The 14,186-nt window shown below is 36.8% G+C and overlaps 1 protein-coding gene across 2 annotated transcripts in view; it reads right to left on the minus strand.

Annotated features, from left to right (window-relative positions):
• TMEM178A (transmembrane protein 178A) overlaps positions 1 to 14,186 on the minus strand; it is a 499,028-nt gene that overhangs the window by 181,269 nt on the left and 303,573 nt on the right. For both annotated transcript variants that reach the window (XM_044057560.1, XM_044057568.1), the window contains exon 2: positions 13,903 to 14,016. In XM_044057560.1, the coding sequence (XP_043913495.1) occupies positions 13,903 to 14,016 (114 nt within the window). The remainder of the gene's footprint in view (positions 1 to 13,902; positions 14,017 to 14,186) is intronic.

A 14,186-nucleotide genomic window follows, 5' to 3' on the forward strand; every position in this document is an offset into this window, starting at 1 on the left:
CAGCCTTAAGGGCTGTGGCTGCTTGGCACACTGACTTTGTGGGCTATGTGTTGTGCGTGTTTTGTTTTGAGGTAGCGTTTGCTTGGATGTCTGCTTTGGAGGTCTCTGTTGCTTAGGTAGATTTTTATTTAGAGCCTCCGAGTATGTTTTTGTGTATTTATGTGTTTGGTTCGCTGATGTGGTGGGACTATGTGATACTGGAATTGTGTTGTGTGAGGTTACCTTCTCCTCCTGACTGGTTACACCAGTTTTGAGATGAGAGAGCTCAGCCTCCAGTTTGGCTAAATAGTTGCATCTCTCACATATATTTGAACCTGTTTGGAGGAGGAGAGGGTTGTCTGTGTACATGAGACAGTTGTAACATTGCCTCAAAATTCCCAGATTCACCAGCTGAACTGGAGAGGAAACCATTGACTGACCTTTGGACATGCTAGAGTAATATAGGGAAACTGAATTTAAGACGGACCAATAGAGGACAGGGTAATCGTAGAGAGTATAAGAGTACGTAGTGCTTATGGTTTAATAGTGCTAACTTGTAGGATTACTTAATTGTACCAGTGAAGGACCTTAGAATGAGAATATGGTGTTTAAATTGAGAGATAGAGCAGTTCTAAGGGAAAAAGTGAAGCGCAGACTTTGTGGAGCCAGGAATAGTTTAAACCCAATTAGGCGGCGCTGCCCGCTGTTGCGCTATGCACAAACACGCGCAAAACCGCGCAAAGAGGGTTTTAAGAGAGGAAGATGAAGGAGTTTGGAATTGACCCAAAATGGCCAATAAAACTACAGTTTCAAGTCAGTAACCACTCCCACAGGGGCAGGCAGGCTGCTCAATGTTTTTCACTGCCACTGATCAACAGAGAGACTTCCCTTTAGCCCAAGCAAAAAATGGCCTCCAAGAAACTTACAAACAGTTCAAGAACAGCAAGCCTGTAACTGAACTTTTTTAAATCTCAGAAAAGTGGGAAAAAAGCAAGATTTTTTTGTTTTTGTTTTTTTTCAGAGATAGCAGAGGTTCACAAGTATCAACAAGTTATAACAGTGCAGTAAATGACCCCACACAAGAGTGCTAGGCCAAAGACAGATAAAATGCAAGTTTTGAGAAGAAAATGATTTTAAAAATAAGTGCAAACAGGAAATTCAGTAAACAGCTCTAGGTTGTGCTCTAAATACAGTTACTAATGCAGAAATCAAGTTTAACAAGCCAGAAAATGCTCAAAATAGGCGGCTATGCAGAAAAACTTAGCAAATAAACAGAGGAAAAATACTTAAAATCTCAAAAGTGTATATTATATATATATATATATATATATATATATATATATATGTGTGTGTGTGTGTGTGTGCGTATATGTATATATCTATATATATATATATATATATATATCTATATCTATATCTATATATATATATATATATATATATATATATACAAATAGATCCCTATCAGATTATCAAACTTTCAAAACTTCAAAAGTCATATGGTCAGGACCATATGACTGAAGTTATGAAATTTCAAATGTTTTGAATGGAGATTGCAGTACAGCAGGGAATGGGAAATTTATCCTTTTCCACAATGTAGTGTGATCTCAGATGTGGTATATTTAATTAGCTGGTGGTGTGGGGGTGCAGGGGGGCTTGCCCTCTGCAAAAAAATTAAAAATAGAAATGTTTTGTTTTTTATATGAATTTTTGAAGTTTAAGAACTTTGATAATCTAAAATAGATCCAGATATATGTATACACACACACACACACACACACACACACACACACACACACACACACATGAGCAAAGATTTGTACAGTTAAATTCAAAATGTCTTTATAAATTGGAAGACTTCTTAAAGTATTATGGGAGTCTTGATAAAGAGATTGCAAGGAAAAGTTCTAGAAAAGGAAGAAACTGGTGAGAAAATGGAAAGGAAGTTTGAAATGATACAGAAGGAAAGGCAGGAATATGTTAATAGATGAACTTATTTGAGAAAAAAGAAAAGAATTATGTATCTATTAAAAGTAAATAAATATTCAATAATTTTTGAAATTCATCAGTAGATTAACACTTTCCCAGCTATTATATATGCAGATTGCATCCCCTCTGTAATAGCAGCATTTCAGATATTATAAAACTGATGTCAGGGTTTTATAGATATTTTTGAGTAATAAGATCATTCATAAAAATAAAACGTGTTCCCTTACTTGCATCAAATACTACAGGAATGATGCAAACTAGTAAAGGATGAGCTGAAAACAAAGTTACTGGACTAAGACCTTAATGAATTTTATACTTGTCCATACATCATACTTAAAGTGCACTAGTGTGAATATCAGAACATACTATGTGGAGCAAATGTGTATTAACAACAAAAAATATACACACATATCTTATATAAGGAACAAGTTAAGGGAAGAACATCCCTTTTTCCTTTATCTTGTCTCTCTTCTATAAATTTTCTCATTGCTAAGAAATTGTCTTTTGTAATCAATGAAGAAGAGAGTACAGGCAGGATGGGGTGGGTGGAGAAGAGTGTCAGGAGTGATTTGTGACAGACGAGTACCAGTAAGAATGAAAGGGAATGTCTACAAGAGGGTAGTGAGACCAGCTATGTTATATGGGTTGGAGACAGTGGCAGTGACAAAAAGGCAGGTGTCAGAGCTGGACTTGGCAGAGTTAAAGATGTTAAGATTTGCACCGGTTGTGACAAGGGTGGACAGGATTAGGAATAAGTATATTAGAGGGTCAGCCCAGGTTGGAAGGTTTGGAGACAAAGCCAGAGAGGCAAGATTACATTGGTTTGGACATGTGCTGAGGAGGGATGCACAGTATATTGGGGAAAAGATGCTAAGGATGAAGCTGCCAGGTAACTGGAAAAGAGGATGGCCTAAGATAAGGTTTATGGATGTGGTGAGAGAGGACATGCAGGTGGTTGGTGTGACAGATCAAGATGCAGAGGACAGGAAGAAATGGAAACAGATGATCTGCTGTTGCGACCCCTAACGGGAGCAGCCAAAAGAAGAAGAAGATCAGATATGAGAGGAAAGTTTTTGTTTGATCTAATCTCTTTTCCAATTCTCTGTAGTTGTACCAATTGGTAGTTGTATTACAGGGCAGACAGACAATACTTGGTTATTTTAGTAATACTTTTGTTTAGGATTTCTTAATCAGACTGAGAAACTCTGGACTCTATAAGATCAGAGAAATGTATTTTTATAGTGTGGTTCTTTTAAACTATGAATGCAAGCAGTTTTTTATTATCTTAATATGTATAAGTTTAAACAATCCTTATAATATACAGTGCTGTACTAGCTATCCCAGAGTGTGTCAAATAAATTAAAATATTCATTTTAGAAATGCCAATGGCAGATTCTCAATTTTTCTTTAAAAAATAATTGGTTAAATCACAATTATAAAAATTGTGACTGTTAAATTATGTCAGAACCAATAAATCAGATATTGTATTTTCTTATCTACCACAAAAGTACACATATACATTTGGACTTAGGGACTATAATATCATATGAAATTACTCTTTTTAAAGCACAAAATGGGGGGGGGGGGTAACTATTTTTTTGAAAAATAAGGCAATTTTGCCAAAGATTATTTACATATACAGTGACACAAAGGTAATGTTTGCAGTGGTAGTGACTGAATATTACAGAAACAAAACAGATCTGTTACATGAACTAATTTGTGCTGGATGCCTAGACATGGAGTATAATATACAAAAAATAGATACATTATTAAGATCTTGAAAGGTGACCTCATTTTGGAGTATTTCTTTAATTGTAGTAAACTAATAAAATACTAGTGCCTATACAGAATCCAGATTTTTAGGCTCTATCAAAGCATTATGAAACTGGGTCAATTTGTTGAATCTAAAGTATTTAAATTATTTTACTGAACCTGATTATTTATTTTTGCATACTGCTCTTTATAGCTTTAGCACACAATCATGTTTTGATAGAATTTGCATTTCTAATTATTTGAGATCTAAAATTAATTTTATTAAAGTATTTTTATGTCCCTTATCTAATCATAATGGTATTACTTTTAAATTGACTGCTAACCACACATAATATCAATAGGTAATAGAATTCCCTCATGTATGATAATGTTATTAGAATTTAGAGACTGGATAACTAACAAATTGAAACTGTCTTTCAATAAGTGATAATGGAGTAATAAATTATAATATTTTATAAGATTTTCTTAGAACATGCTGCATGTCAAAATTACTTCATAGTGTTATAACAAAATAAAATAATTGGCTAATGATGTTTTAAATATAAGCGGCCTTTAATGTTGCTAAAATGTTTTTCTAGACTTAGTTGAGGCTTTAAATAAAATGCTAATTGATACTAAATCATAAAGTAGCAATAGATATAGAAAAGCTGAAATTACAGTCATATTCTATAACTTCTAACTATTAACCCAGATTGGCAACTAGATTCAAGATTGTAACTAAATTGACTCAGATAAAGTGCATGTATGATGTAGGAAGCCCGAGAAAATTAACAGACAAAATTATATTTTATTTGTGTTTAAAGGATACTATGAAAATGCCAAAAAGAATGAAAGATTTTGGATGAAAGATTTCTAGACTCCTTTTTAATTAGGAATATAAAGTTATCAAACTAAAATATAAAATTCCTCTTAAAACATGTAACTATTTCAGAAATAAATGAGCAATTATAAAAAATAAATTAAAGTTCTAAAAATGGATAGGATAGTTGCTGTAATATATAAAACATTTCTTCAAATGTCATTCTTTTATTTATTTTTATTAAAATAGAAAATGAAAACATCATTCTTCTTTTTTGAAAATATACATTAGCTGCCTCAGTAGTAAAACAATAAAGGGATCTATTCTAATCCTATGTTCATCGGAACAATTCTACAGATTATAACATTTTAAGTTTTTATCTAACAGACTGAAAAAAATGGCTTCTTTCATAAATTAAGTCCATCACAATTCATGACTGGAATACAATCAAAAGATTTTAATAATGTTAATTGACTAAGCAAATAGTAACTTGACATATTAGCTTAGATATTGAGATGAATTTTGATTCCTTCATTTGACAGAATTTATTCAGATTTTTGGAGATACTTTGTTACCCAAACCTTCATAAATTTAACAAAATAACTATATAACAAATCTTTATGTTACATTAAAATAAGAATTTATAATTCAGAAGCAAAATGAATAAAAGGAATGAAACAAGGGAAGGTACAGTAGTCTAAGTAAACTTACTATAACTGTAGATGTTTGAGTGATCACTGCTGCAGTAGCCTTAGCTTTATGGGGTTATATCCTGCCAAGGATATAGCAGCTGGCCAGCTTCCAAAGCTTCAGATCACCTTCCACATGTCCAAAGAGTCAGGCAACTTGCTGACTAAAAGACAAGTTTGGGTGCCAAGCCCTTCACAGCTTTCCTACCAAGAAAGACAGGGCTGTAGAACCCCAAAAGGACAATGCTAGGAACAACAAAAATAAATGTTCACACCCTGGTATGCAAAACACACCAAAAAAAACAAGGGTGGAGAAAAAAAGCAAGGAGGCAGAGGGAGGGAGTGGCTATTGTAGCAGTGATCATATAATCTATTGTTATGGTAAGTTTGCTTACATAGCTGTACAATGTTCTCACCCTGGAGAGTGGTCCTAGCAAAGGGTGACCTGGACCTAGAGAAGGAATCAAGCTTATAGTGCTTTGTAAAAGTATATATAGATAACCAAGTTACATCTTCTAGAATGCTTCTAGAATCCATCCATTTCCAAAAAGCCATATATGAAGTCAAGGTCCTGGCAGAGTGGGCCTTGACACTGCCTGGAATAGATTTATTATGGTGAGTATAACAAAAAGTGATAGCCTTAGACAACCGTATGGAAATATTCTGTTTTGACACAGGCTATCCCTTCTTTTTATCTTCACAAGAAAATGGACAATTGATCTGAAGATCTGAAATATTTAGTTCTGTCAAGACAGTACCAGAGTTGTCTGTGGACATCCAAGGTACAGAGTATCCTTTCTCCACCATTTTTAGGTTCAGGAAAGAAAATGGGGGAGATGAATAGTTTGGCTTAAAGTAAACTTGGATGCCACTTTAGGCATAAAAGAAGAATGAGTTGTCAAAGAAACCTAGTCTCTGTGGACAATTAGATAGGGTCGAATCACCATAGCAGCTTGCAACTGAGATTTTCTTCCTGCAGAAGTCAGAAAAATCAGTAAAGTTTTCCATGTTAAGAATCTCTTATCAGCCAGGTTAGCTGGTTCAAATGGAGCAAGTGTTAGCTTCTCTAATACAAAATTAAGATCCCAAGGAGGGGTCCACAAGCTTTCTTGGAGGCCTCTTGTGCAAAATTCATTCCAGGAACATTTTGACATGAGTCTGCATTGTAAGTGGAGGATCCATGGGCAGACGTGATAAAATGGCCAAAAAGTGAACCTTGACAGAGGAATATGAAAGGCTATAGGATAGTAACACACATAAATATTGTAAAACCAGAGAACAACTAGCCCTAAATGGATGTTGATTATGTTGTTGGCCCCAACTAGAAAACATTTTCCATTTTGTAATATATGATTTACTAACAGCTGCCTTTCTTGCCTCCATTAGTACCTACTGCACATCCTCAGTTAAGAGATGCCAAAAGGAATTCAGACCTGTCATTCAGGTAGTCAGATGAAGTTGATTGATGTCAGGGTGTATCAAACACCCCTGTTCTTCTGTGAGTAGATCCAGTCTGTGAGAAAGGTTGCAGTAATTGCCACTGCCCATTTCCAAAAGAAGGGGGCACCACAGTTACCTGGACCAGAATGGAATCACCACAATGATTTTTTGGGGATTCTTTCTGAACTTTCAGAAGTACCTAGGATATTAGTGGAATGGATGGAAAAGCATATAAGAACATTCCTGTCCAAGGAAAAGAAAAGGCATCTGTCTTTAAGGACTTCTTACATGGATTCCTGGAACAAACTCTTGCCAGTTGATTGTTCAGAGAAGAGGCAAAGAGTTCTGCTCAAGGAACTCCCCACATATGGATCAAACCTTGGAAGACTCCCTGATCGATTTTCAATTTGTGAGCGTCTGATTTAGTCCTGCTCAGCTTGTCTGCCACACAGTTTTGCTCTGACAGAATGTAAGAGGCCAGATGAGTGAGATTGTGCTGTGAAGCTATATTCCAAGCTAGCATGCCTAGTCTGCAAAAGGGGATGCAACCTGGTTCCCTGCTGCTTCTTGATCTACCACATAAGTGTAATTTTCTGTGCAATGACTTGAAGAGGTCCTGGAGATCAAACATGATGCAGAGAGGTTAATGCCTTGATCAGTGCAAGCATCTCTTTGGTACTTGCACACTTGCATCTGTCCTTGGTGTCCTGTATACCCTGAACTTTGATCCCTCCTGAAACCTTTTCTCAGGCAAAGCCCAAAACATCTGTGATGATTGACTGCTTTGCAACTGGAAGGCAGAAGGGGAGACCTGGATTTACGGATATTTGTTGTCTCCACCAAATGAGTTCTCTTCTGACAAACACTGCCACTGGGATTTGAAAAGACAAAGGGTATTGGTACTGGAACCAAAGAGACTTTAGGTATCACTGTACCTGTCTTATGTGAAGTCTTGTCAAAAATATCATGAGAATCATAGAGGTCATGAGACCCGATATCCTGAGGTATTCCTTCCTAGTGACCAAAGTTTAAGTGGAAAACCATAGAAATAGATCTAAATGTAAATGTGGGCATCCTTTGATCCCAAAGGATCATGGGTTTGTACCTCTGTTGGGCTGATTTGAGCAGTGTCTCCTGTGGCTGTGCAGTCAAATCTGGGAGTGGAATTCCCATTCACATTCTGAGCAGCAGTAGGCAGATGTTCATCTGGTGTCAGAGGCATGGATCTTCCTGTGGGCTCATACACACTGAGAGTTTCCTTTATTTCCTGTTTCTAGGCATACTTGTCTGAGGCAAGAAAATACCAGGTGTTTACACTGATTGAGAAAGTGCTGAGGTCATGCTTGTATATGTCTTTATAGTGCAATTTGGGTGGCCCTTTTGGCCTCTTTCCAGTTGTCAGCTATCCAAACAGGAGGTCTTTCTGTACTTGGCCATCAGTCATGCATGAGACATGACCCAACCAGTGCATATGGCTCTGTTTCAGGAGGGTGAATATGGAGGTAGTGCCCACCCTCTCAAGCACTGAGCTGTTGGGGATCTTGTACTGCCATGAGACACCAAGTATGTACCTGAGATAGCGCATATGGAATATGTTGAGCTGCTGCTTCTGTTTTTAGCATAAAGTCCATGTTTCACTGGAATACAGTATAGCAGTCAAAACACATGCTATGTAAACCTGCACCTTGGTGTGCACAGCGAACTTATTATTAGCCCATACTCTCTTTGTTAGCTGGGAAAATGCTGAGGCAGCTTCTCTAATCCGGTTGTTGATCTCACTATCATGTGACAAGTTGTCTGAAATCATTGCGCCTAAATATACAAACATATGGACAACCTCCAATTTGTAGTTACTCACTCTGATAGATGGGTCACTGCCCATGTTTTGGCCCATCTTAAGCTGACTGTGAGGCCAAATTCCATGCATACATGTACAAATCAAGTCATGAGTGAGGCTGAGCAGCAATTGCTGCTTCATTAGCAAACAGGAACTAGCTTAGACACTTCCTTAGCACCCTGGTCTTTGATCTAAGCCTCAACACTTTGAAGAGGTTGATGTTCATTCTAGTCTGGAGAAAGATGCCTTCTGTACCAATTCTGAAAGCAAATACACACCCCTGCTTCACTCCATTGAGAATCTCAAAAGGTTCAGATGTGGATCTGTTGTACATGATAGTCTCCCTCATGGAAGGCCCTGATAATACTGAGCAGTGTTGGGGAAAGCTGAGGTTAGCCAGAGTTGTGAATAGACCTTTCTTACTGAAAAAAAACTGAATGCCTTAGTCAGGTCAATGAAGGCAATATACAGAGATTTTGTTCTGCTCCCTGCACTTTTCCTGTAGTTGCCTAACAGAGAAAACCATGTCTATGGTAGACTGCTCAGTTCTGAACCCACACTGAGACTCGGGGTAGACTATCTCTTCCCCATGATACTGAAAAGGGAAATGCTGTGATAGTCATTACAGTCACTTTTGTCTCCCTTGTTCTTATAGATAGCAATGACATCATCTTGTGATATATTGCCATCTCTCTAGCATTGGCAAGGTATTGCATACAGCTCTGAGATTAGGTTACTGTTGCTTATTTTCCTATTTTCAATTGATGATTCCTGTAAGGACACTGTCATTGAACTTAGTACATTTTGTCTCATGTTGATCTTTTTTTTCAGTTTTGATAATGACCTTCTCAACAAATTAAAGGGATTGCCATGGCTGTTCTCTTTGCTCCTGAATACGCCACCTCATGTAAAGCATTATTTAAGAAATAGTAAATATATCTGCACACACACACACACACACACACACACACACACACACACACACACACACACACACACACACACACACACACGTATAAACAATCAGTGTAAAAAAAGGAAGAAAGTAGTAGCATGGGAAAGAAAATGTCTTCATGAAGATTGGTGATATTAAGGGAAACCTGTAAGTAAAAATTGGTATAATAATAAAAAAAACAAGATTTAAGGGACTTAGCAGAAGATATTAAGGAGAAGTGGCAGGAATATGTACATGATCTACATAAGAAGGAATCTAACATCTCTGAAACATATGATGGCATTTTTCACTGTTCTAGAGGCAGATGTCTTGGAGAGTGAAGTTAAATCGGTCACACAAATCCTTGCTAATAACAAGGCTATGGAAAGCAACAGAATTCCAGCAGAATTGTTTAAAATCCTGTAAAACTGAGCTGTTACAACAGTGCCTGACTGATAGGAAATTTGAAAAATACAATAGTAACCACTGGATTGGAAAAAGACTGCTTATATTTTAATCCCCAAAAAAGGCAATGTTAAACAATACTCAAATTATTAAACTGCACTTGTTTACCATGCTAATGGTCAAAATCCTGTAAACTATAGAAACCATCAGAGGTACAAATTGGTATCAGACGGGGCAGAGTTACCAGAAATCAAATTGCCAGCATCCACTACATTGACTGTGTGGACTATAACAAGCTGTGGAAGGTTTTAGAGAAATAGGGATTTTGTTTCACCTTATTTGCATCCGGAGGAAGCTACATGCTGAACAAGAAGCAACAGGGTAGAAAACTGAATGATTGTTTCAAGATTGTGAAAAGGAAATGACAAGACTGCATATTGTCACCCACTTATTCAATTTGTATGAGGAAGATATCATGAGAAATGCTGAGTTAGGTGGATTAGATGCTTCAGTAACAACTGATGACAGAAATGATAACAACCTCAGATATGCAAATTATACAGCTGATGGCTAAAAGCAAGAAAGAGATGAAAACCCTGCTGATAAAAATGAAAGTAGAAAGAATAAAAGCAGTCTTGCAGCACAAGACCAAAAAAAATCTCTAAAACAATGTCTTCTGTTCCTATCAATTCTTTGCAAGTAGGTGGGGAAGAAACTGAGGCAGTGAAAGATATTGTTTTAAAAATGCTTTCTTCTAGGAAGGAAGGCTATAGAAATTCTAGGAAGGAAGGCTATGGAAATTCTGTCTTAAATTTTAAAATTAAAAATTGCCATCTTGTTAGCAAAGGTCCATGTAGACAAAGTTAAGGTTTTCCCAGTAATAGCACATGGCTCTGCAGATGGACTACAGGCAAGGCAGCATGCTGAAAAATTGATGCATTTTTAAATGTTGTGTTGGAAAACACTTTGGAGAATTTCTTGGGTTAAAACCAGAGCCAGGCCATGGTCAAATGGGGCCCTAAGCAGGGTAATAGACACCCCTACATCCTTTACAATGTCCCATTACTTGCCCCCCCATTACTATAATTTTAAATTATCGGTTTTGACATTTCAAAGCTGTTGGTGTGTACTATTTTCCAATTTACTTTTGAAATGATTATGAATATTTGTATTTGATTTAAAATGTTTAAGTTATTTATCTTTTGCTGAGTCCCATTAGCTTACTAGACTCTTTTCAGGGGAGATTTAAAGTGATATTTATAGTACTAGGGTAAATTTGGCCAGGGCATCCACTTCTTTTCAAGGGAGACCTGGGGTGGTATTTATACTATTAAACGAAACTTAGCGTATTTCCCCTACTTTTTTAATAGGTGCCATAGGATCTTTTACATTGTTTACCACCAGCTCAGGCAGATGTGCTCTGAGTTTAACATGTCAATCCAAGGATGTCACTCTCAGAAGTGCAGCAGCAATCCATCTACCTGGTGTGGGAATAGAAACCACAGTCGTCTCCAACAAAGGCATGTGTAATACCTGTTGCACCACTGACACTGCTTGCAAGTTATAGCACAAATGCTGATGGCCATTTGCTAAACAAAACAGTTGCACATTGAAAACAGACTTAGCAAGAGCAACAGTAAACTTCTCTTCCATTGAAACTCACATTCATTGAAAGTGCATGCATCATTTCATTCACCTTCCTTATTGTTTTTTAAATGTATTTCTTGTTTAATACAGCAGCATTTTTACAGTGCATTTTAAATTTGTAGTTTTCAGCATTTTTTTCTAGAAATCAGTGAATCAAAATGTATGAACCAATAATGACAAAAGTACTCATTTCATTACATTTCAACCATAAAAGGCCACTAAAACTGCTATCATTACAATCCACCAATGTCTGTACTCAGCAATTATAGCCACTAAATCAACTGAGTACATATCACATGACTGAGTGTGATAAAAATGGCCACACTAAAGTATTCTAATTAGCTTTACACAAATGTACACTAGTCCTGTGAAGACAGACTAATGACTTCTTAACTTTATCATCTCAACAGGGTCATTCATTTTTGACTACAGACATCCCCCATTCTTCTCAGATGTCTGTGTCAAAAAAAAAAACAATAATAATAATAATGACTACAATCACATATTTCAGATTTGCTGCACACAAACGCACAGTAACCAAAGCATTCCTACTTAATTCACAGATAAACATGCACACTTCTGCTGCAAGGCCAGAATAAACTGTTTAAAAATTACCAGATAAGAGCTTAAGGTGTATTCATACACACAGAGCCCCCATCCTCACCAGCAGTTTTGGCTACTTTGTTCATGCTGTACAGCCTTTATTGTTATGAAGAAATTAATTACATGTACTTTATTATTGGTAGCTTTGGATGAGCTACATTAAACTATATAAAGATCACTAACAGCATACCAAAAACACCAGCCAGGTGTAGTACAGTTTCAATAGAACAACATTTATGAGAGCACAAAAAATATGAACCACCTGATAACACATGCTAAGTCAATATGCACAGTCTCTGAAGAAGTAAAATTCATCTGAACAATTCTTCATTAAAGAGAAGAATTACTAATGCAGAAGTTGCTGCTGTCAAGCAACTTTGCATTTCAGCATTTGCAGGACACCTACATCTCATTTGTGACCTCCCTATGTCTTCTCTCTCATAAAGAATAGCTCTCCCTTCTGACATCACTCAGTACAGGTCTGACTTACACGAATGGCCAATAATGCTATATGGTTGTATATACATCTTCAGGATCAACAGCTGGATAGTGGACATATAGAGGGCCCTATGTAGGGTAATGAATCAGGCCCCTGCCAGCCATACCAATATCCCATTACTTGGCTGTCTCTCCCCAACTACCATAAACACCATTCAAACATGTCAGTGTATAAACCATTTTCTTCTTAACTTTACACTTATCACAGAGATTTGGATTTCATTTAAAACTATTATTTCAAAATTTACAGGAAAAAAACACTGACAGCCAATTTCTAAACAAAGCAAAATACTCTCATATTGAAAACAGACTCAGTGTGTGAAACAGGAAACTTCCCTTGAAAGTCAAGGCAGGTGAGATGGATATTGGACCCAAGCCACTAGTTTGCAGGGGATATGGAATGCAAGTAGCATGTGGCATGACCAGTGCTGAACTGAAAGAACCTGAAACCAGGCTCTTTGTGTAATAAGTATAAAAGGAAAGGCCAAGTAAGTAGAAAGCTGACAGGAGCAAATGCATTCAGAAATAAAGTTCAGTAGTTCACAGCAACAGCTATTATATAGGTACAGAATAAGCTGCAGGGAGAAAAATTAAGAGCAAAGTGATCATCACTATTGAATAGCAATTTGACTTTTGCAATTCAAATTCTAAAAAATGTATCATTCTGCATTATCTTCCCATGTTTGATCCATCAATGAATGCAATGCCTCTTTGGCATGTACCTCACTAAGCACCCAAACCAACTTGACAGATGTCAATATTTTCTCAGCAAAAAGATCTTGTGTCTCAGTACTCTGAGCTTCATCGATAGATTAGAAATCCTGTCCCTCAAGTTAGTGTGATATAGTCCCTGGAAGAGGGGATCACTGCTTAGCTTCCTCTCTGATGATTCATTACTCTTTGACTCCTTCACCTAAACAGAGGAAAAAAGCAACAATTGCTCTAGAAACCTAAACCCATACTATCATTTCAGCCTCATCAAATGGTATAATAGGTACCTAACTCAACTTATTCTCCATTTTGGGAATCGGTTGCCCTTACATGTCAAGCAAAGTATTTCCTTAGTGTCCATCAGTGACTGGATGGGTGTTCATTAATATTTCACCTGGGACACATGAGGAAAGTCTGCTTAATGGGGGACATTATTAGTCTCCCATCAGTACGGGGTGATGCATATAAGCTTGTGATGGTCTTCTTGGCTGTAATCTATGTAACTAGCTGTCTGCCATACTGTAAGTCGATTTGAATTTACATTTTACAGCTGCAGAAAGTTAAAGTTTCAGTTTCATTATTGGTAGAAGATACTTACGTAACAGGTGCCATTCATCCTGTTGGATTGTTTTTGTTAAATTGAAAGGAATGTTTCTTAGGCGAATTGGCTGTGAAAAGTGGTACTTAACAGATGTGCATTTCTGAGCAATGCCTGCAAGAAATTAAAACAAAATGGAGACATAACTACATAACCACAGACTTCCAGTGATACTATCTAGTGAGACACAATGTAGTTTCTACTCATTTGAAGCTCCAGAACTAAGTTTACCTGTTTTGTTCTAGTATGCCATTAAAATGAATAATTGAATCAGTTCCTGACCT

Source organism: Protopterus annectens, chromosome 1.part2 (genome assembly GCF_019279795.1).
Source record: "Protopterus annectens isolate FY-2018-M chromosome 1.part2, PAN1.0, whole genome shotgun sequence".
Lineage (NCBI taxonomy): Eukaryota > Metazoa > Chordata > Ceratodontiformes > Protopteridae > Protopterus > Protopterus annectens.